The sequence below is a fragment of the Ambystoma mexicanum genome, chromosome 1p (genome assembly GCF_040938575.1).
Source record: "Ambystoma mexicanum isolate Mex_15411 chromosome 1p, UKY_AmexF1_1, whole genome shotgun sequence".
Lineage (NCBI taxonomy): Eukaryota > Metazoa > Chordata > Amphibia > Caudata > Ambystomatidae > Ambystoma > Ambystoma mexicanum.
Window position 1 is genome coordinate 778,287,673 of NC_090921.1, and position 24,141 is coordinate 778,311,813.

At 46.5% G+C, this 24,141-nt stretch overlaps 1 protein-coding gene across 5 annotated transcripts in view; it reads right to left on the reverse strand.

The window, feature by feature from the left end:
* The window catches only part of DENND4B (DENN domain containing 4B), a 2,051,633-nt gene that overhangs the window by 307,520 nt on the left and 1,719,972 nt on the right, over positions 1-24,141 (reverse strand). For all 5 annotated transcript variants that reach the window (XM_069651381.1, XM_069651348.1, XM_069651357.1 and 2 more), the window contains 2 exons: positions 6,097-6,578; positions 4,980-5,096 (listed from right to left, as the gene is read on the reverse strand). In XM_069651381.1, the coding sequence (XP_069507482.1) occupies positions 4,980-5,096; positions 6,097-6,578 (599 nt within the window). The remainder of the gene's footprint in view (positions 1-4,979; positions 5,097-6,096; positions 6,579-24,141) is intronic.

The following is a 24,141-nucleotide window of genomic DNA, read 5'->3' on the forward strand; positions in this document are numbered from 1 at the left end:
TACAATGTTAAAAAAAAAAAAAAGCTGAAGGCAGGTTTGGCCAGCTGCGCTGCTAGGCCCAAACATTTGGCAGCCAATTTTGACTCCTTGAATTTCTCCAAGGATTTGTCTGCTTTCGGCCCGAAAAGCACATCACCTTCAAAAGGCATGTCCAGCAACATGTTTTGGATATTTGGAGAGAAGCCAGAAGTTTTAAGATATGCTCGGCTTCTCATCACAACTGCTGAACCCATTCCTTAGCCAACACAGTCTGCTACGTCAAGGACTGTTTGTAATGATTGTTTGGCTACCTCCTTCCCATCTTCCACCAGCAGTAAAAATCTGTCCGCATTGCACCCTCAGAGACATATTCAGCAGCATGTTCGTCACATTTTCCCCTCTCTGTCCGTAGGCAGATTAGAGGTGGATGCCGTGGATCTGGTGGAAATAGTGGCAGCCTGTATAACCAACCCTTCCGGGGAAGGGTGTGTGGCGAGTAAATAAGGATCAACTACCCTGTGAATCAGCTCCCTGAACTTCACACTAGCGTGGGTATAGGGCTGTTTTTGCTGTAACTCCAGGTCTGGAGAAGTATCCAGACCACTGGCATCATGTAAACCCTGAGTCAAAGCCAATAAATCAACCTGGTCGTCGAAATAGTCGACGCTACTGGCTCCAGTGTAAACTGGGTCGGCTGGGTCTTCATGGTCATCGTGTCCCTCGACTCCGAAAATGGAATGCATGGAATCAAAGAAACTTGATTTCGACAGTGGCACAAATGAACCATTGCCAAATGTCAGCGCCAAAGGGTTTTGAACAAAGGCTTTCGATGCCGAAGGTTCTTTCGGCACTGAGGGAAGCTCGGGTAACCAATGAGTGTCGGGACCCTCAGCCTTATGGCCTTCCGGTGACTTATTCTGACGGGAACAACACCTGAAGACGCTTTCGCCGCTGACGATGTCGACAATATGACGGGCTTGGGGTTGGGAGCACCGAGCGCGGCTTTAGCCGCCAAATCTTGCTGGTCGGGGGCCGGAATGGCACCTACAGCTGCTTGCGTCAAACATTTCTAACATAGAGGTCTTAAAACTCTGCCACTCTTCCTGAGTGGTCGGCCCCACAAAGGGCTTACCTCGTTGCGACGAGGATCTGGACTTGCGTCGATGGCGGTGGTGCTGCTTCTTCTTCCGCAAGGAATTTGAGGAGCAATGGCTCCTGGAATGGGACAGTTTCTTACAATGTCGTTCTTTCCCCTTGTCGGGGAGGGCTTCTCAGTCTCGCCCTCTGAGGACCGGATAAGGGACCGCGTCGGGGACTTGGCGATGGGTCGGCCCAAGGACAGTTTCCCAGCCCTCTCACGCAGGGATTTGGCTGCATCTTTGCGCACAATGCGCAGTCCTCTGTGTCGTGACTAGAGCCCAGACACCATAGACAGACGTCATGGGGGTAGGTCATAGACATTTTGGCCTTGCAATTGCAGCATTGCTTGAAGCCCGAAACCCTGTGGGACGACAATGCGTTGAGGTTTTTGAAGAAAAAAACGTACAAAGTACAATAAGAAAGTTGAGTAAACTTGAGTTGTGTTCCCGATGCAGCGTGCAAGCATGCAGAAAAAAGGAACTGAGGCATGGGCGTAGTGACATGGTATATATACGGCACATGACGTCATGTCCAGAGCAGACGATCGAGAGCCAGACAAGATGGATCGGTGGCCGAACCGAGGTCCACTACGACCTGTCTAAATGTTTCCCAACAGCAAAGCTGGATGATGGATATCTATCATGATGAGGAATCTGCGGGAGAAAAGCAATCCATTGAAACTCCTCTTTAGAATCGGGTCACAGAGGCATTTTCCCAACCCATTTAAGTTGAATAAAAGTCTTTATCCGAAAACATGACAACTTTGTGTCCGACTTTCATTTTTGACCATTCCCAGATGGGCGAGGGAACAGGGGTTTGATATCCCGAAGGAGTCGTGGGGGCTCAAATCCTCAAGGTGTGCCTCTATAAAAGAATCTGCATAGAAAATCTGCCTTTGTTGGTACTTAACGCCCCAGTGCATTAGCAGGATAACGGGCGGTTCCTCTCTCCTATGTTGCAGAGAATGTGGGGGAATGGGTAATTTAGGCCATATGTGATAATCCTGCCCGTGGGCACAACTCTATTGGAAGGAGATCCTGGGGCATATCAGGGAGATCACAGGGGTTACCCTACCAATGGTTCCGGAGATAGTGGTGATGGGGGGCGGTTGTGGAGGGCAGTTCTGTGGCAAGCATAGCATCAGCTGCTTTGATCACACCTCCTGACCGCGGCAAAGCTGGCTGTAAACCTTCAGAAGGTCCCTGTTTTGCACTATGGTGGGTGAAAATGTGGGGGTTGTGGCTATGGAAAAGATATGGGCACTGGCAAACAGAAGTTATCAAATGTTTTGAGGGTGTGGATGCCCTTTTACGATGTAGTGAAGGAGAGCAGATATATTACAGACCACAGTTATTGCAGAACTTTTCCATACAATGAGGGTGCTCATGCTCTGGGAATGGGAGGTAAAAACATTGACGCGAGAGAGCAGAATACAAGCTCATGGTGAGAAGTAGGCTAATGCTGCACCATGGTAGAGCTGGGTGAAGGTTGCCTGCCTAGGCATGAAGAATTGGGAGTTGTAGTTGACCCACTGCCAAATAGGGAGGCCATGCACATTTGTAGCTTGGTATCTAAGCAACCTAATTATGGCTTTACTGGGCTGATACTATGTTGTACAAGAAATAAACGTCAGCCATTTGCATTCAGTACCACATTGTATTAATTCCTACAAAACTGGTAATTTAGGCAACCCTATATTGAGGTCATGTAGATTGACCAGTAAGTATATGGAAGGTGTGGTAGGCCGCCATCTGTTTCACATGTCACCTCGTGCTCTCTCAAGGTCACTGTCATGATCTCTGCTTCCAAAAGGTCAGGGTTTTCCCAACTCCCTTGGAAGCAGATCCATAACCCAGGTTCCGAGTGCCAACCAGTCCCAATTGGGACCTTTTGGACCCAGTCCTGGCGCCAGTGGCACCAGGCTCATAAATATGCCCAGTCCCAGCGCTGGAAGCGCCGGGCTCATAATGCTTGGGTGGACTTACCTGCAGCAGACCATGCTGCTTACTTGCCTGCCAGTTGAGCCTCTGATCCTCTTCTGTTTGGAACTACTTTTCCTGTTGGGTGGGGCAGGAGCCACTCCCTAGATTCAGAACACTGGAACTCTTCTGGAAAGCAGGAACTCTTTTCTTACCTAGGCGTGGCTGTGGAAGGAGACACCTAAGCACTACAGGAGGCTATTTAAACCACACCCGATGGATGAATCTTGCTTTGCGTTATTCTGCATCCTCTGCAGCAGAACGCTCATCGTGTCTTCTGCATCTGATCCTGGGCCTAAGGAAAAAGGCTTACCATCCTGAATCCAGTCTTCAGCAACACCTATAAAGACAAGAAAATCCAGTCTTCAGCAACACCTATAAAGACAAGAAAGAACAGGTTAGCATTACGGTCTTCAGTGACAGCTCTTCACTTACCTGGTCCATCGGCTGTCACCAACGCCTCGCGCTGCATTCCGGCATCTGAAAGACAAAGGCTTACCTACTCTTCTTGCGCTCCGGAGGTCTTCACACTGCATTCCGGCATCTGAAAGACAAAAGCTTACCAACTCTTCGCACGCTCCGGAGGCCTTCGGCGCTGCATCCCACATCTGAAAGACAAAACAAGGTGCGTTTAAAGACATTGGGGAACTTTAATACTCACGTGCCATTACTCCTTTCCACATCTAACCCAGTGGGTATTCCGGCACCCTGCAGCCGCTCCGAACTCGTACCTGCAAAATAAAAAGACAGTTAGAGCGCATCGTGAAGCGGGCAACAAGCGCTTACTTACGTGCTTCCAGGCGCTTCTATTCATCACACGGGCTCCATCTTCAACTCACTTCAGCCCGTCACCCGCCATCGCCGGAACCCTGCAAAACAAGAAACATCATTACTAAAGACTTTAAAGACATTAGAATTACTCGAAACTTACCGTTCGTGCAGTAAACGACGGACAGCAGTCCTCTGAAGTCAAGAGGCCTGCTCCCCTTATCCAGTGAAGAAACTGGTTACAGCACCCTGCCCCGAGGCAGATGGAGAGCACGGCGTTCACTTACCTAAGGTGAGAGCGTTAACCTTTGGGGTTCTACAGAAGAAGAGAAAGGGAAGAAGAGAGAGACATTCAATAACCCAGTTCCTTAATCCCATATTTTCTATCTGCAGACATCTTACCCTTCGAGTCAGACATACAGTGCACAGAGGTCCAGCCCAAAGAGCCAGACGTGTGTTACACATCACCTTTGAAGATACGGTATACGCCCAGTCAAGACCGGCGCCTCTACGGGAATCAGGTGAGCGTTACAGTCACATACTATTTGTAAAAGCTATTTCAAAAAGAGAATTTAATGCTCAGTGAACGAGCCTATTTCAGTTGGGTCCTCCATACGTTATGGTATATAAAGCAGCACTTCTGTGTGTGTATATACAACTTGGGACATAACATAGCTGCAGGACATAACGCACACCAACCCAAACTATAATATGCAGGTTCATTACACACTCCTTTTGATATAATCATTATGAAAAGTATGACCGTTGTTTCATGTATGGCTGAATAACTAGCCAACAGTGAGCAACAGCCTTCTGTAATATTACTGATAAAAAAAACATGAATTGACAGTGGCATAGACGACCAGTAAGCATTTAGTGGAAATATCTTGTTCAGTCATGGATATCCAACTATCTGTGACAAATGCCACAGGATAGTCAAAGAGAAGGAATGCATCTGAGAAAGATGGGAGGAGAGGGTTAGAGAAAAACAGTAGTAGTATTAAAAAGTGCAGAGGGAAGGTACAAACAGTAATAAGTAAATAAAATAGTATTCAAGCACAAAATGTCTAAATCATGAAATTCTGTTTTTTTTCCATATACCATGGCTCTGACCTCAACAATGGGGCTCTCCTCACTGCTCTCTGTAAGGCGGTCAGTTGACCTGTGGAAGTTGTAGCTGCAGACTGAATTATCAGACAGATCGATTTCACTGCCCAGTGACACAGAGCTCTGAAACAGGAAGCACACAAAAGGTGTTATCAATGAATGAGGAACATCTTTAGCAAACAGTCATAAAATGGAGGGTGGGCAAAGAGGGGTTTTATTTTATTTTACTTTACTGTTTAACTGCGTGGACCTAGCTTGAGAGCAGCAGGGTATGAGTATGGGTAGCCATCATTTGGGCTATCATCTTTTAACAGGAGCTCAGTACTGTTAGTTGAGGTCTGTGCACTGGTATGTGCATCCACTGGATTTAGTACATGGTCAGGTGTTGAAAAAGCCAACTCTGAGGTAACCTATATTATACCTCAGGATACAACACTCTGCGAATTATGAATTATACTTCAAGGCATTAGACAACCAAACTAAGCAAAGAAAGTGTTTTGATACAGTCTTACTTCACACAGCACTTCCAAAGTGGATGAGAATTTAGATCCTCTCCAAATGCATCTCCGTGTTAGTTTAGGGCAAGCATCCTGCAATGTATCTTCCCAGGTGGTTTAGTCCTTCCCGATGTCTGCGGTCGTTAAGACTACATTCACCCAATCAGAACTGCAGATGCTGCCCAGTACTGGTCCACAATCCTGGTTGTAGCCCCCTGCCCCTCACTCCACCTCAGACTACCTTTACGATGGTTGCTTCCTCCCTTGCCCCATATTTCAGAAGAGGTCTTGCCCAGATACTTAATTGCTGCCCTTCTTTTGTGGCATTCTGCTGTTCTCCAACAGTACCTCTGAGGTAACCAAAACTGTCCCACACTTCGCCTACCAAAAGCCCCTGGTGATGGAGTACACCACAAATGTGTAGGCTCATAGCATAAAATGTTGTACCCCTGAGGTGGCTAAAGCTTTTCCCCTTCCCGTCGGTATCTCAGAAGTGGTTTAACATTGATTTCCCCATCATACCTCAGACCTCTAAACTTGGACGCTCTTCACTCCTAGTTTGTACCCATGATGCCTGCTTTTGACCACACACTGTACCTCAAAAAGGCAAACTGTGCCCTGCTTACCTCAGAGGCAGTAGAGTCTGGCCGCTCACGTGTCTTCAATAAACTTTCCACCTGGCTTTTTATGGAGTGATGTTGTCGTTGCTCTGAAGACCGGCGCAAAGACTTCCCATCCTTTAATCCTGATGTCTGTTCCACATGGGATGACTGACAGCGTACAGAACTCCTTTTAGTGGGTGTTAACAATTGCTGTAGTTTGCCTGCCAGGCTAGTTCGAGGAGGGCCAGAAGTCCTGCTGTGTCTGCCCTCCCGGCTCACCTTTGAACCACGACCACTGACAGAGTCAAGAGCTTCAATTGAGCTTTCGTTCAGAGGCAAATCTGAGCTATCAGAGGTCAAGCGATCACTATGAGTCTCATCAGTGAAGAAACTAACATTGGACATGCTCCCCTCCTCAGAGTCCACTAAAGTCATATCCTCGATCTGGCGTAGCAACGGCAGTTCTGTTGAGTTTACCACCTCAGGTTTAGCTGACGTTTTAAGCACTAATTCAGGAAAAAAAAGAATAGAATAAATGCAGGGAGGTTGCAGTCTGTATGAATTCAGAAAATGTGGCAACCTTAGTCATAAAAGATGTTTCTGTTAAGATTAAACTATAACATTGATATACAGCCTGTTCTAAAACATCTTGTATATTAATAACAATTACCCGATATGCTATGAATAACCTTTTACCCCTGTTGTAATAAACAGTGAATATCCGAAGGATGAGTGTCCCAGAGTATTACTCTGTGAAGGTAAAGAAAAAGATAATGGAGGTGGTACTTTATATGATGGACACAGTGATGTTCTCCAGATTTTGTGGCTCTGTAAGAACTACCAATGTAGCTACACCCAACATTCCAAAGATGTATGTATTTGGATCCCATTGGTATGCTGGTCACATGATTCTTCTATATTTGTTCCACCAAAACTCTCCTGCTCCTTTTCTTTAAAGGATATCTTCCCATTATTTTTACTTTAGAAGGAGGTTCACCCACACCCTCTAAAGTGATTGCACTTAACCTCCATACCCATCAATACCATCTACTGCTAACACCTCTCTTTCCCCCTCCTTTTTCCTGACTGAAATTCTAGTTTTGGTTCTGAGGTGGTTTTGAAAATATTCATCCCCTTTTCAGGAAATAGAATCAGGCCGCATTTCCAATACTTGCTATGGAACTTTGTTCAGAGCTTCTTCATCAAATGCATACAATTATTTTAAGTGCTTGGTGTATACTATATTGAAAGGGTAAGACCAACAAAACGGAAAACCTTTTGTGGCAAAATGTCAGGTACTAGGAAACCTGTATGTGTGTGCCTTTCCTCTCTTCCAATGGAATCGGTTCACCTTGACTGCACTTACCAAAGTAGCTCACCCTAGCCCCTTGCCCTATGACAGTGATCAAAGACTACCTTCCCTTAATCTCCCCAAAATCACAAACCTGGTAAACAACCTCTGACTCAGGACCTAGTGCCCTCCAACCATTAAGGTGGCTAGAAATCTTCTTCTGTTTAAGAAACAAACTGACCCAGCAAACTTGTCTCACTCACCCCCTCCTCAACTGCTAATAAAAAACAGAAAAAGCAGTTAACCACCAAATACACAATTTCAACAATGCCACCTCGTCCTTGCTCTCCATCTGTCTTGAGGAACAGAATCACTCTTGGTCACCGTCTAATCTATTAGATTACTTATAACCAATACTAGATGGAGGCAGTGTTGGATTTGTCGGCTGCGTCAGACACTGCCGACCACTCACTGCTTCTGCTCAGCTTAGAACAGTCGGACCTTTCCCTGGATGTAATCCTTTTCTGGCAGCTCTCACTCACTCTGTTCTGATTACACCATATATCTCTAGATCCCATTCGCTAATTTGTGGTTTCCACTGGGTTCCTTCTATCCCTACTGTGTTTTAGTATATGTCGGGAGCAGCTAAGTGGTTTGCCAAAGTGATTTGTGGTGGAGGAGGATTTCTTTCATCTTTACAGGTTGGAGGAGTGGTTTTGATCCAGAACTGATTGCAAGATCTTAAAATCTTCACTTACCCACGGTACGCAGGGTGGCTAAGTGGTTCGGCAAAGTGGTGGTCCGTGGGAGTCTGGGGAGTTGTCCACTGGAGCGAGGTGTCACGATCTCCTGCTGTGATCTAGTATAGCCACAGACCAGACCGACCAAATGATCCAGTGAGCTATGGTACGTAATATAATATTGGAGGTGACTGTGGGGCTGTGCCCTTGGAGCCTCCGATATTTTTGATAGATTTTGTTCCTAAAGTCTGCTTTTAGAAAAGAACGATATAAAGAGCAATATAACTTCAAACTCTGCTGATGAGGAAGTTCAACAGACGTGGTGAGGGGCAGACCAACACACTCGGTCACGTTGTATGCACTGCAATTCCATATATTTGCCTCATAATTTTGGTATCATGGCAGTACGTACAGGATTACGAAGCCAAACGTTGGGGTTGCTGGATATAACTTCATACCCACACGATGGAGTATCAGATTCAGACTATGTTATTAACCGTGTAAGTAATAGAATAACAAATTCTTAAGGGGAGGACACACACAGGTAACGGTATCCAGTCTTTATATTAAACATGCATATAGAGAAACACATATTCAGGATTTTATAACAAAACATTTTTTGGGTGGGGTAAAGGGTTAATTTTTGGGGGGAAATGTTTGGGGTGGGTTTCAAAGGGTGGTAAATGTGGGATTTGGTCCCCCCAAAAAATGCATTCGGTATACAGGTTTTCGTTACAAAATACACAATATATGTGCGTTTCGCTATAACATTATCACTATAAAGACATGTAACCACAAGTCACCCCAGTTGAAGTTCTTAAGGGTGAGGCAATGGGCAGTATTAGCTCACGCACGGAGGAGAGGCAAAGGGGGCCTATACAAAGGAGACACCAGCACAGGAAGAAGGTGCAGATTTGGGGGCTTGTCCAAAACATAGAAAGGTCTTAGTAAAAGCACCAGGGTGCTTCAGTGGACATAGTTCCTCCCCGCATCCGACCACAAGCTGATTGCGGGTAAGACAATCTGGGATTTTTTTCATTCCACCCCTGTGGTGGGGATAAAAACAACTGCATGACTGGACAGGACTCATATGAATGAGGTACATGCTTTGAGTCTAATTGAAAATACGGAATCCATGTCCAGCTGGGGATCACCATAGTGAATCAGACCTGTGACCTGCATATACAGGAGTCACCCTCAGACCTTATTGCCTTTTTGGAAAACAGCGGGTGGGTGGGGCACTACTACGAAGGAGCAACAGAGCAGTCATTTAGAGGAGAATACTAAGATCCATCAAAGCTTGAGAGGTTGATGAGCGAATCTTCCTCATGTCCCCCTACACTCTCTGCCTTAAACATGTTTTTGAACTCATTTGTGATGTTGTATGACAAAATAGGGGATGAAGTGCGGGTGAATTCCATTATGTTGGCAAACATTACCGCATGGGTAGACGAATTAACCATGTTGCAGTATCCGCTGCCAGGGAATACGCAGGAAACGGTTGAAGAAGAAAAATCTTGCCTCTAGGTGTCTACTGTAAGGAACTCATGGTGGCAACAGTAAAGACAGACACAAGTGATCACAGTTCAAGGGTGTGTATTAAACTGTATAGGAAGGTTGGAAAAACGCCTAATCTAAACCTAAATCTAAGATGGGAGCAAGCTACAACCATCAAATAATAATAAGGCAGTCCCAGTGGCATCTTGTCAAATAAAAGGGCCTACACGAAGAAAAACCTATTGCCAATCCTTACACTAAAATACAAAAAAAGAGTGTGGGATAAGGATCATAAGAAATAAAGAAGTGTACACAAATAATAAGTCAGGATGTGGTAGCCGGAGGTCTCCCTTCCCCACGCTTTGAACAGGGGACAAGGTGGGATTCCAGAGCACAGCACACGCTCAAGCTTTCCCAGCATGAGCCAACAGTTCTGTTCTCAGCTATCAGGGCCTTTGGTGGTTAAGTCTCTTTAATACGAAAAGTCTCTTGCCTCAGAGGACCAGATGTATCAAAAATAATAAACAAAAAGTTCCTTTCCGTCTGTACCTTGGGTGATGACTTTTCACCCCTGGGTCCCCCTCTTCTGTGCTCCGATCCTCAAAAGTTCCTATCGATTTCAGGACCTTTGTGGTTAACTCTTTTGCTTCTGAGGGACTGGTAGGTTTAAAATAACAAACAAAAGTTCCTTTTGGATTGCACTTGGGGTGATCATTCTTCACCCCTAGATCCCCCTCTTCCAGGCAGAGACCCCTCTCGAATATCAGCCTCCCTCCATCGGGTTCACTATGGCTTGTATCCACACACATTTATACGTGACATTCACGTGTTAGGGCGATTGCTTCTCACCTCTGGATCCCCCTCTTCCGGGCTCAGACCATTCTCGAATAACAGCCTCCCTCTGTCGGGTTCACTATGGTTCTCCTCCACACGCTTTCTCCTTTGGCAGACACAAAATCTTTTTTTTTTTTTAAAACAATTTTTATTGATTTTATTTCAACACACAACAAAAAACCAAACTTGCAGTACATATTACAGTATTTCAGTTTGTGCAACTCAAACAATGTCTTCTACGTCTCCCATTCCCTCCCCCCAATCCGAGCCTACACTACTTCGCGATCTGCTTCTTCATCCTGCAGAGGGGTTCCCTCTCCTATTGTCACGCTCACCGGATTCCCACGGAGGCGCAGGTCTGGCTTCGTGTGCTGATGCTTCTTCAATGGTGAAGCGCAGGACTCTGAAGATGGACAGGTAGGGCCCCTCTACTCTGGCTTCTCTGGCTCGTAGGAATATTCCCCTGTGCGTGTAAAGGGAGTATTACCTACTGACGCAATAATGCTCAAGCCTCCCACTTCCTTCCAACCCTCCACGATACCCTTCCACGATTCCCCGTGAAGTCTCACCTTAGGGTCTGGAAGGATGAGTTCTCCATCCTGCTTCTGATGCAGGGGCGCGTTGAAACCCAGTTACTTCACTGGATTGAGGTTTGATGGAAGTTCAAATAAGCTTGACTATTCAGGTAAGGTGCTGTAAGAGTTCTGTTGCAAGTTCAAAAGTTCAAGCTTAATAATGTTCATTGTCTTATTGCAGCAAGCGCTAACGCTTATGTCTTTTCCCCCTTAGGGGCCGGGGTTCGGAATGCCGGAGATATGGCGCCGACCCGAACTGAAACGTGCAGTTCCAATAAATGACAGGTAAGTTCTGGATGAGCGTTCGGGTAATGTCTTTGCATTCGCTCATTCAATGTCTTTGTCTTTTTTCCCCATAGGGGCCGGGGTCCGGAATGCCAGGAAGCGGCAGGACCCGAAATGAAAGGGGAATGACCCAACTGGTAAGTCTTAGAAGGAAACTGAGGTTTTCCTATTCCCTTCCTTCTCTCACCTTGTGTTCTTGTCTTTTTCTCTCTAGGCACTGGGAAGTGGCTGCGGATCCAGATGATCGCTGCTGAAGATGGAGGTGCCCAGGAAAGGTGAGTGAAATGCAGCGCTGCAGCGATCGAAACGAAATGCTTTTAAAAATGATGTCTTCCCTTTCAGGATCGTCGGTGTGATGTCTCTGTGATACAGCTTTAGCTGGTAAGGTCTTCTTTCTCTTACCAATTCTCTCTTATCTCCCTTTGCAGGTGACCCAGGATGCTGATAGGCATGGCTGAAGTCCAGATGCAGGAGCTGACACGGTGAGCGTCCAGCTGCGAGGAGCAGAACAAAGCGAAGCAAGAGTTGCTGATCGGGCGTGGTTTAAATAGCTTTGGAAGAAGTTCCAGGTATGTATCCTTCCACCGATCAGGTATGTATCCTTCCCCGACCACATCCAGGTGGAAAGTAGTCCCACAGGTAAAGTAGTTCCATTCAGGCCTCAAGAGGGCCTGGATGTAGCAGCATGGTCTGCATCAGGTAAGTGCACATTGAAACACTTGAACACATGTCGTCTAGCTTTATGAGCCTGGCGCCTAAGGCGCCAGGACAGGGGTCCGACATGAGCCTGGCGCCTAAGGCGCCAGGACTGTGTCCAAAGGGCCCCAGCTTGGGCCCGCTGGCACTTCCCTGGGGGGAATGATGCCTGCCTCTGGGGTTGCTGGGTCGGACTCGGCTCCTTGGAGGTAGGCATCATGACACCTATACTCTCGGCTGAGTCCTGGTTGCTCGCCCAGTCCTAAATGGGCCCAAACAGTGTGGCTATTAAATGTTTCCAGGCTGTCAGGGTTTCTGCTTCCTCATCCCCTCCAGTGTTACTAGCTTCTTCCCATGGTTCATAGTCAGAATCTCGAATGTAAAAAAGTCGAAAGTCATAATCTCGAAAACAAATAGTCGAAGAAATTCTTTTTCGAATGTCCTTTTTTTTACATTTTCTGTTCGAAATGGGAGGGTTCCCCCCACCCCCCTTAAAAAAAAAAAAAACTTTTTTAAACGCACGAAAGCCAAAAAAAATACATTTAAAATAAAAAATGACATTCGAAAAAACATTTTTCGACTATTTGTTTTCGACATTTTTGTAATTCGCAGTCGACATTATGACTGCACACCTCTTCCCATACTGCAGTTTCAGCTTCTGCCCATTTCTGAAGGTCGTTCCACCATATGTCTATCCTTGGTCAATGGCATGCCTTCCATCCCATAGCAATCTCCGCTTCGCAAGTATATATGGCAAGTTCTTTAATTTACTTACATGTTTAAGTTTATGTGGTCTGGGAAATCCCCCCAACAGACATGCCCATGCTGTGTCAACAGTTAACTTAATCCCTTTTCCTTCTAATCTGTGGGCTACTTCTTCCCAGAAAGTCTCAATTTCTGGGCATGCCCAGAACATATGCGTCATCCCAGCGTTTTCCTCGTTGCATTTGGGGCATGTTTGCCGTTCTGCATTCTTAAATTTAGCTATCCTCCGGGGTGTCATATAAGCCCTATGGGTTATATACAGTTGTATTTGCTGTAGCCTCGCATTCATTAACACTTTCTTGTGCTACCCTTGGGCCCGCTGCCATGTCCCATCACTCATAGGGGCACCTACTTCCTCCTCCCAGTCCTGTCTCAGTTGTACCACTTCTTTCCCCACTTTGGACATCACCAGCTCATATATCCTAGATATCTCGTGCCCTCCTTCTGCTATATGATACATCATTTCAGTGGCAGCGTCCGGTTGTTCCTCTAATACTATTTCGGACCATGTCTCTTGGATTCGCCGCACCATCCTATGATATGTAATATATTGTCCCGTATGCAACCCCGTTTCCTCCACCAACATGTCAAATTCTTTTATCCTCCCCTCTTGCCATATGTCTCCCATTGTTGCTACCCCCACCAGTTCCCAGTGCTTCCTGATCATTTTCATTAATTGGCCTTTCCCTGTCAGTGCGAGAAGTGGCGCTTGCGGGGGGAACACAGGGTTGGGATTTCCATTACCTGACAGGCCCTATGGCATATTTTCCACCCCAATATCATCATCTCTGGGCGCTTTTGCATATCTGATTTGGGCAACCATATTATTTCTTTCAGGAAGAATGGGGCACATTCCAGTCTAAACAACCTAGATTCTGAGGTTGGACCTTCCGATAGCCATTTTGCCACATATTGTAAATGGCTCGCTAGATAGTAAATCTCGTAGTTTGGCAGTTTTATACCCCCCTTGTCATACGCATTTTGTAACTTCCAAAGGGAAATTCTATTCCTCGGCCCGTGCCAGAGAAAGTCCCTGCATATGCTGCGCAGTTTGACAAAAAAATCACCTTGGTATCAGATAGGGTATATTCCCAAAGTAATGTAGTAATCTCGGCACAACTACCATCTTCAGCATTGCCCCTCTTTCCATCATTGCCAAGGGGAGTTTCTCCCAGAACCTCATGCTATTTTTGATATTTTTTATCGCCTTCTCAGTATTATGTTGGTGTTCTGCCTCTACCGTGTGGTAGATGTCTATCCCAAGGTATCTAAACGTATTTATCTCCCATGGTATTTGTAAGATTGGTAGCTGATCTAGTGGGATTGGTTCCATGTAATAATGTCGCCACAAAAATATCGCCATGCTAAAATATCGCCGACAAATGGTCGTTTTTTATGGCGACATTATTGCATGGAACATGCTCCCCGTCGCCACATATATGGTCACCCAAATAATATCGCCACGACATTTTCCCGGCTATATTATTTACGGCGGCCATATATGTGGCGATATTATTACCGTGATACCGTGGGATCCACACATACCTACCCAGAGGAAATATACATGATTTTTTGGGGTTCACCGCTATGCCAGACAGCGTTGCAAACTGCTCCATCACTTCAAGGACATACTGGAGATTCTCTTCAGGGTACCGTAAGTAGAGCAGCATGTCATCTGCGTACAGCGAGACTAAGTGCGGCTCCCCTTTGATATTGATCCCTATTATGTCGTATTGCTACCTCAGGTGCGAAGATGTATAACACCGGGGACCACCGACATCCTTGTCTACTACCCCTGCTGAGTTGCCACCTCTCCGATATTATGGCTCCCGTTTTGACTCTGGCCAGCGGTGCACTATATAATAATTTGACCCATTTGAGATATCCAGGCCCTATCCCGTAACTAGCCAGGGCCGCACTCAGCCATAGCCATTTGACTGAGTCAAAAGCCTTTATTGCATCTAGCGATACGATTGCTATCTCACCCGAATCCTCTTTCGTATGTTCTATGACTCGGTGTAATCGCCTGAGGTTATCAGATATGTTCCTGTGTGGCACGTATCCGGTCTGATCCGGGTGTATACATTTATTAATGATCCATTTCATTCTATTTGCCAGTACCGCTGTGAGCATTTTACTATCTTAATTAAGCATCGATAGCGGTCTGAAAGATACGCAATCTTTGCCCGGTTTATTGGGTTTTGGGAGTGGAATAATGATTGCCTCTCTTAGCGATTCTGGCAGTCTTCCTGTTTCATATGACTCATTCAGCATTGCCAAAAGCGGAGGAAGCACCTCGTCTTTATATGCTTTATAAAATTTGCTAGGGAGTCCATCGGACCCCGGCGTCTTGCTAGTGGGTAGCTGACCTACCACCTCTTCCAGTTCCGCTAAGGTGATAGGGGCACCCAAGTCCTCTCGTTCTTCCATGCTAATTTGTGGCATGCTTATGTCTTCCAATGTTTCCCTTATTTCCCTGCGGTCGCTTCTCCTGGGTGTCCACTATTTGCCCATCTTCCCTTGTTATTACCCGGATTATGGTTCTGGGGGTCTCGTTTTTGTATAACCATGCCAGCATCCTCCCAGGTTTATCCCCTCCCGCATGCTGCCTCTCAACATATTTTTTATAGTTCAGATTACATAGTCTCTCCCAGTGCTACATACATTCCTGTTGCAGTGTAAGTATGGTTTCAACGTATTCCTTAGTGCCACTTCCTCTTCACAGGGCACTTTCTAGTTCAGTTTCAGTTTCCTGCAGTTCACTCAGTATCCCTTCTTGTAATCCTTTGGATTTGGCTATGGATATCCCTCTTACTACCACCTTGAAGGCTTCCGACAGCATACCGGCTGAGTCAACACTTCCAGTGTTGGTCTCAAAATAATTTATGATCTCTACTCTCAGATCCTCCCTAAATATTATATCTTTTACTGCCTCGGCCCGAAGCCGCCATGTTAGAATCCTAGCTCTTGGGGGCCGATACTGCCACATTAGGGTCAGTGGCGAGTGGTATGATAAGACCCTCGCTTTATATTCCGTCTGTACTATTTCTGCCATCAGCTCCTGTGTGGCAAACATATAATCAAGCCTAGTATGCAAATTATGTGGGGCTGAGTAATGTGAATACTGTCTATCCTGTGGGTGGTACACTCTACATACATCCTCGAGCCCGAAATCTGTCAACACTGACTGCAACGCCCTAGCAGCGGGAGTGGGTCTGTCTATTTTGTCGTCTGACCTATCTACTTTCGGGTTTAGCGTGCAATTAAAATTCCCTCCCCAAATCACTGCTCCCCCCTAGGTACATGCTCATTTTGTTGTATAAGGTCTTGAAGTATGCCACTGTGTCTTAGTTTGTAGCGTATGTATTTATAATACATATTTCTTTATTTTCCACCAGCCCCTTTATCGCCACCATCCTCTCATCTGCGTCCACTGTGGACTGTAGTATCTGGAATGGAACATGCGGTGCTATCCAGGTGATCACCCCTCTAGCATAAGCAGAGTATGTTGCACCCATTACGATCCCCCTCCACTTCTTCCGGACCACCTCCAGTTTGTCTCTCGTGAGGTGAGTCTCTTGTATCAGGGCTACATCTATCTTCTGTCTGCGCAGGTACATCATAACCTTGTTCCTTTTTAAGTAGCTACTGAGCCCGCTGACATTCCAGGTGATTACTTTAAGGTCCCCATAGCCTCATCACATCCCTCCCCTCCTGTTGTCTATCTCCAGGCTTTGTTCGGAGGCCACCGCACGCGTGTGTAAGCTCGTTTCCCACCCTACCCCAACATTTCCCAACTACCACTCCCCCTACTTCCACCCCTCCCTCCACCCTTCCCAACTCCACTCCCAACTCCCCGCCCCCTCCCATCACCCCCCCAACTGTTGCCCAGCTCCATCCCTGGATCTCAGGCTCCCCCACATCTAGCCCTTTTCTCGGCGTTGCCTGTACTTGGGACCCAGTGGGGAGATGCTGCCCTATTGGCGCACCTAATATTTCACCTAATGGGGATAGAATGCATGTGTCCTGTGGCTCCGATATAACTATAAATCGCTGCGCTGAGAGTCACATGTCTAATCTACTCGCTTCTATATTCCAGTCCACAATATCCAATTGGCGAGTACATTTGGCAAGTAGTCCCCGCCTTTCTGCAACCCGGCCTCAACAATCCCCACACCTTTTCGACTATAATGTCTCTCGCCCCCATCCTTAGCCCTCATGACCTCGGATCACTTAGCCTGTCCATCTCGGTCCTCCTCCGTCTCTGGGCACCCCTGCGTATCCAACCAGCTTGCCTATCCTCCGGGGTCTCAAAGAAGTGTGCTTTGCCTTTGTGCAAGAACTTTAGTTTCGCCTGATATGAGCATATATTTCAGTCCAGCTTTGCGCAATCTTCTTTTAATCGCCACGTAGTTGTATCGTTGTCTTTGTACCAGCATGGTGTAGTCCGGGTACGCAGTGATCGCTGCTGACGCTTGGGTTATTTTGCCGCCTTTACGAAAGAATTCTCGGATCTTTTCTCGATCTCTATAATTCAAGCAAAATTGTTGCAGAAAAGAAACTACAGCTACGTGAAGATCTTAAACTAAAGAGGTCCAACTTAAATACAGAGAAACATGAGGCGATAAGACTGCGACGACAAGCTTATCGCAATTGGGTCTGTTTGTTTCGATGGTCCCGCGAGCAAGAACAAGCGGAGGCAATGTTAAAACTTATTTGCCAAAGGAAGAGCCGCAAAACTTGGGCCATAATTAATGAAGGTACTCGTAACCAGATGGGCAGCCAACCGTTTTTATGTTCCCCTATAAATGTACAGAGAGGAAGTGGATTAATTCTGAGATTAAATGGACGCTTGAAGTAAGCAAGGATGATATTACAGCGGCAATTGCGAAACTTAAAAACTGTGGAGCAGCAGGCCCAGACGGCTTGTCGAATTTTACCTTGAAAAAAAATCCAAAACAATGGACAAGTTTCATTGACATTCTATTTAGAGCAATAGTTAAGACACGAAGGATCCCGCCTTCCTGGCAATTGGCGGTAGTTGTGCCAATCTTTAAGAAACGCGACCTTTCTAACCAAGCCAACTACCGTCCGATTGCCCTGTTATACGTAATTGGAAAAATGTTTTCATCTTTTTTGCAAATAAGATTGGCAAAATGGGCTACTAAGATCAACCTCATAGATGAAAGACAAACTGGATTCACAAAGGGGCTTGGTGTCGAATTAAATCTTGCCATCTTAAAACTCCTTAAGTTAAAATCATTGAGAAGCCATAAACCAATCTATTTTTCATTTATTGACCTACGGCAAGCCTTTGACAAAGTCGACCGTGATCTCATGTGGGACAAACTGACAAAAGCTCAATGTCCACCAGACTTGCTACAGATGTTAATCCAACTGCATACAAATACATCAGTCCGTGTTTGGTTAAATACAAATGGGGAACTCTCTGATAGCATCAAAACAGAAAGAGGAGTCAAGCACGGCTGCCCGTTGGCAGCCTTGATATTCAAACTGTATCTAGCAAATATGATAGCTGCCCTGAAGAAAGCCAAATCCTTTCCACCAAGAATAAATGGACATCCAACTAGTTGGGCTACATATGCCGATGACATTGTGCTGATGGATTCCACCCCTATTGGGCTCCAAAGACTCTTAACACACTTAAGCACTCATCTTGTCTCAATCGGCATGGAAATAAATACAGATACGTCAAAAGTCATTGCATTGGGGCCTCAATCTGGCTACAAGAATAAGCATTTTAAGTGGTATGTTGATCAGAAATTGCTAGCCAGCACAGACAGCATCAGGTATATGGGAATATTGTTCAACAAATCCAACAGAGAAGGGTACTGGATTGAAGATTTAAAGGTACAAATGAATACCTTTGCTCTACAAGGTGCAAAATTACATCGAGAATCTGGTAAATTTACGATGATGCCAGTCATCTTGTTCTAGCGTCAAAAAGTGACAGCTGCGATCGCTTTTGGAGGTGAGGCTGGCTTTAATATTGATCCTAAAACATGGGACAAACTAGAGGCTCAATTTTGGTGAAAAGTCTTAAGATTACCTAACTTTGTTGCAATAGCTGATATCAGATTCGAACTTAGATTTCAATCCTTAAGTGCAGCAATATTATGGAAATCCCTTTCCTTTTATAGGAAATTGATACTACCGGGATCTATTGCACCTTATAACATTCTGAAAGAGTCATCATTAAGTCCCGACCATGGTTTGCTCCAAATCTGGTCGAAAGCTGCGCTTGCAAATCTCGAGCATGTTGGCGCATCAACAGATCTTTTGTGCCAAAATCCTTGTGCAGTTAAAAAGAAAGTGCACAATTATGACTGGAGTAATACCCTAGACAAACGCCAGATGCTGAAATCAAGTTTATTCCAAAAATATGATATGCGTGCAGCAAATCAGGTCCTGAAATTTCTTCAATTTTTTCCTTCAAAATCGCAATATGTTTCTGCGAATGAGACAATGTATTACCAACTAAAGAAATGCTTTTCCTCAGACATGACACTAATACCGCTGATAACATCTGTCGGTTCTGCGACAAAAGCGTAGAATCACTTTGACATTTAGTTATCGAATGTCCACAACTAATTACGGAACGAACCACTGCATTAGGGTCTTCTGTGTCATACTATACTGACAGCGAGGAGTGGTGGAATTCTTTAATTGCTGGCAGAAATTATATGCTAATCTGCGCTACCATTAACTATTTGGATACATTAATTGGAACAGAAAGAACGAGTTAAACACAGTATTATAAATGTTCCAATCTCTCTCTATTCTTGAACTATTGGGAGTAGAAATTAAGAGGTTTTTTTCCTTTTCTCTCGATTTTTAAAAAAAAATAAGAAATGGAATGATAACAAATGTTTTGAAGTAATAAGTGATAGGTTTTCTTAGTTTGTATAAATGTTTTGTAAGAAACTATATTCAAATAAAAAAAATAAAAAATTAAAAAATAATTCAATATTTTCGCTATGATAGCGTGAGGCGGGGCCCCTGGTAGAGGGGCCCCGCCTCGCTTGGCTTTTCCTGTCTCTGGAGTCAAGGACGGTACCACAGTGGAAAGCATCTCTCCCTGGCTTGGTTATCAGCGTAGGAGGGCCCTCTGTACCGTTGACATCGGCTGCAACACACGTCGGCTTTTGTTTGCGGTCTTACGCTTCCTTCCACGGAGGTTGCGCGGGCCTGGGTTGGAAAGGGCAAGGTCGCGTCTCTCCTTGTCACCCTTTCTGTAGTGGTCGCCTTTCTCTGCCTCTTGAACTGCTGTGCTGGGTTAGCTCTCTCATTGTGCGGTCTGCCTTGCTCATATTGTGCTCTCGTGCGCCACCTTTTACCCCTGTGGGGAAGGGCAATGGCCGTCATGTGTGTGTGTGTGTGTGATTCTTGTCAATTTCCTGACTTTATCTGACCCTTGTGTTGGGACATGTCAGGTGAACGGCTCTGGTGTATGTCCGTCATCTCTCGTGTTGTGCAAAAGTATTCGTGTCCGGAAAGGGCGCAGGCGTGGGGATAAAGTGTTTGAGTATCTGTCATGATCCCTGCTTCCAAGGGGTCAGGACTTGCCTCACATCCTTGGAAGCAGGCCCATAACCTTGATCCTGGGTACCAGCCAGTCCCTATCGGGACCTTTTGGACCTTGTCCTGGCGCCAGTGGCACCAGGCTCATAAAGATGACCGGTCCCGGCGCTGGAAGCGCCGGGTTCATAATGCTTAAGAGTGCTTGGGTGGACCTACCTGCAGCAGACCATGCTGCTTACTTACCAGCTCGATGGTCTTCTGATCCTTCTCTGCCTGGAACTACTTTTCCTGTCTGGGTGGGGCAGGAGCCACTCCCTGGAATCAGAACACAGGAACTCTTTTCTTACCTGGGCGAGGCTGTGGAAGAAGACTCCTAAGCACTACAGAAGGCTATTTAAATCACACCCGATTGATGAAACGTGCTTCGCGTTATTTTGCATCTGCAGCAGGACGCTCACCGTGTCAGCTCCAGTCTTCCTGAGATTCTTCAGCTCCAGTTCCTGTGAAAACGAATTCCTTACCTGCTAGAGATCCGATCCTCAGCTGCACCTGCCAAGACAAAACAACAGGTTAGCAGAACTCAATTCGAGAGCAGCGCTCTTACTTACCAAATACGGCGGCATCTTCCAAAGCCTTCCGCCGCTTTCTTCGGCTCCCCATCGACATCTGCAAAGAAAAGGACTTGATTAAGCATTGCATTCTTGAATCGCTTACCTGCGCTCCGCACGTTCTGATCTTCAAGAAGCGCTGCATGCCGGCATCTGCAAAACAAAGGGAGACACTTTAAGGCGCATTCTAAACCAACCATAAACTTTCTACTTACGCGCTCGCACGTTCGCCGGCATCCATCTAGCCACGCTCTCTGCATCCACAATCTGCAAGGACAAAAGAGACATTAAGGCGTGCTTTTGAGACAAACAGCAGTCATTTTATTTACGTGCACCGCGCTTCATCTTCTTCGTACATACGCGCTTGCACGATCCTGGGCACTTATTCATCAGCGTCCATTGCACCTAAACCTGCAGGACAAAGAGAGACATTAGAAAGGGTGACAGCAACTGGTCATCTTTCCTACTCACCTGCTCGCCGCATCATTCCTCTACAATTTCAATCTTGACACCCTGAGACTGAGCAAGGGACTAAATTAAGGGTGCTCCAATGACTATCAAGAAACCGCTCGTGCGGTAAACGGCGGTATCTTCCAGCATCAACCTCTGCAATCAAGAGGATTGTCAGTGAACCAGTGAAGTCACTGGTACTTGCGCCCCTGCAAAGACGCAGGATGGAGAGCCCGGCCTTAATATAGCTAAGGTGAGCAAGCCACGCCCTTGGTTCGAATAAGAGGACTGAGGAAGGAGAAGTTCAGTCAATCCAGTTCCTAAATCCTTGTTCTTCCGTCTGCAGACACCTCACTCTACACGTCCGGTACATCGTGAGAAGGGGACCAGCCCTAGGAGAAGGCCGAGATCTACGAGTCACATTAGAAGACACGGCGACAGCTCAGCCCAGCCCAGCGCCTCCGTGGTAATCAGGTGAGCGTTACAGTATCCTATGTAGTAAGATGGGGAAAAGGTGTTATAAGCAGGGTGATACCGCTTCTCACCCATCGATATCCCACTTCCACTCCCCGAGGACCCCACATACAGGTTATCCTCCCGCACTGGTCCAGCCACAGGAACTGGATCCAAAAGCGATGGCCGTGTCATGGCCAAATGGATTACAGATCCAAGGGGACTAGCTAGTGAGACACCTTAAGGTTTCTCACACTACTGAAAAAACTATTCCTCCTACCAGTTCCACCATTGAGGAGGTGGCTAGTGTCGTACAACGGAGAAGAATGCCAGAGTCATTGAATGGTGAAGGACTAAGTTCAAAGCAGTCTATATTTATATTGTCTAACGTGGCACCTCAGGATCCCCCTGCTATATGTAAAAAGAGTAGGAGGCCCCGAAGGAGGGGCACACACAACAAAATTAAAAAAGACCAAAAAAGTTGATAAACGTGAAAATGAAAAATGCGTTGTAATTCGTCACTGGTGGTGTTCAAGGGGAACTGAAAGTAGGGGGGCCTGGGAACTGAAGAAGCTGATCAACGCCCTAAACTGTTGGATCATACAGTGCCCGGGGACATCTATCTATGGAACAATGTTCCAGCGATAACATTGGATCCAACGGCAGGAAACAGGCGAAGCAAGACGAGGCAATAAGTAACACTCCTAAGCAGGACATTAAGATGGTACCACCAAAAGATATGAAGGTGGGGTATGACTGAGATATGTATGTGTACTCAAACTGGGCTAGAAATTTGCGGCTTGCATGGCCAAGGTAGGAACAAGTTACTTACCTGTAACTGTTGTTCTCCAGCATGGGTCTGGCATGGATTCACATGCTCATGAATATTCCCCGTCGTCAGGCTGGGAATCCTCGGTAAAGAAAAAAATCAGTATCAGTTTTGTTTCTGATCTGTCTTTCTTAGTAGTAACCAATCACTGATCTCTGGGTCATACTGCCCCCAGCCAATGACTGCCCTCTCCCTAAGCCCCGCCTCTGGCAGCCATCCTCAGATTTGGTAGCACGCCAAGTGGCAGTATGACCAAGTGAAGAGCCGCAGAGGGGTAGGTGGGAGGGTTCGCATGTGAATCCATGCCAGACCCATGCTGGAGAACAACAGTTACAGGTAAGTAACTTGTTCCTTCTCCAGCATGGGGTCTGGCATGGATTCACATGCTCATGAATAAAAGAATACATAGCAGTATACACACGCACAACCACGGGAGGTGGCAACAGGCTCAACATTAAGCAATACAACAACTCAACATTAAGCATCTCTTACCTCCTCACCAGGCTCACCTTAAGCGAACAGGTTGCACAGCACTGCTTGGCCGACCCTGGACTCCTTCCTGGAGTCCCGATCGACGCAGTAGAATCTTGTGAAGGTGTGCGTCGACCTCCACGTAGCAGCCCTGCAGATGTCCAGCAGGGGTACACCAGACAGGAACGCTGTGGTAGCAGCGATCGCTCTGGTCGAATGGGCTCTTGGACGGCCGGGCAGCGGTCGGTTTGCCAACCGGTGACAATGCATGATGCAGCCGGAGAGCCATCTGGAAATGGAAGTCTTCGAGAGAGCCTTCCCTTGATTCACAGACCCAAAGTTCACGAATAGCTGTGACGTCTTCCGAAAACTCTTCGTGCGGTCCACGTAGAACTTCAGCGCTCTAGCTACATCCAGCGAGTGCAAAATCCTCTCGGCCGGTGTCGAAGGCGACGGGAAGAAAACTGGTAACACCAAGGGCTCGATGAGGTGGAAGTCTGACGGCACCTTGGGCATGAAGGAGGGGTGCGTCCTAAGCACTACCCTTGTGTCATGAAAAGTCAAGTATGGAGGCTTGCAAGATAGGGCCTGAATCTCTCCCACTCGTCGTGCAGAGGTGATGGCCACGAGGAACGCTGTCTTCCATGACAGGAACTTCAAGGGCGCCGAATGCATAGGCTCGAATGGGGCTCCCATGAGCCTGGTCAGCACCACATTAAGTTCCCACGCCGCGGCAGGAGCCTTCACCGGCGGGAATGAACGGAATAGTCCCTTCATAAATTCCTTTACCAGGCGATGAGACCACAAGGACGCCAGTCCCGTAGTCCTGGTATATCGGGAGATGGCAGCCAGATGTATTTTTATGGAGGCGTGAGCCAGTCCAGCTTTGGCCAGCGACAGTAAGTACGGCAGCACTAGAGGGGCCGTAATCCGTAGAGGGTTAATCTTCTGTGCACGGCACCAGACAGAGAACCTCTTCCATTTATGACCGTAACACTTGAGAGTTGAGGACGCCCTGGCCTTTGCAAGAACC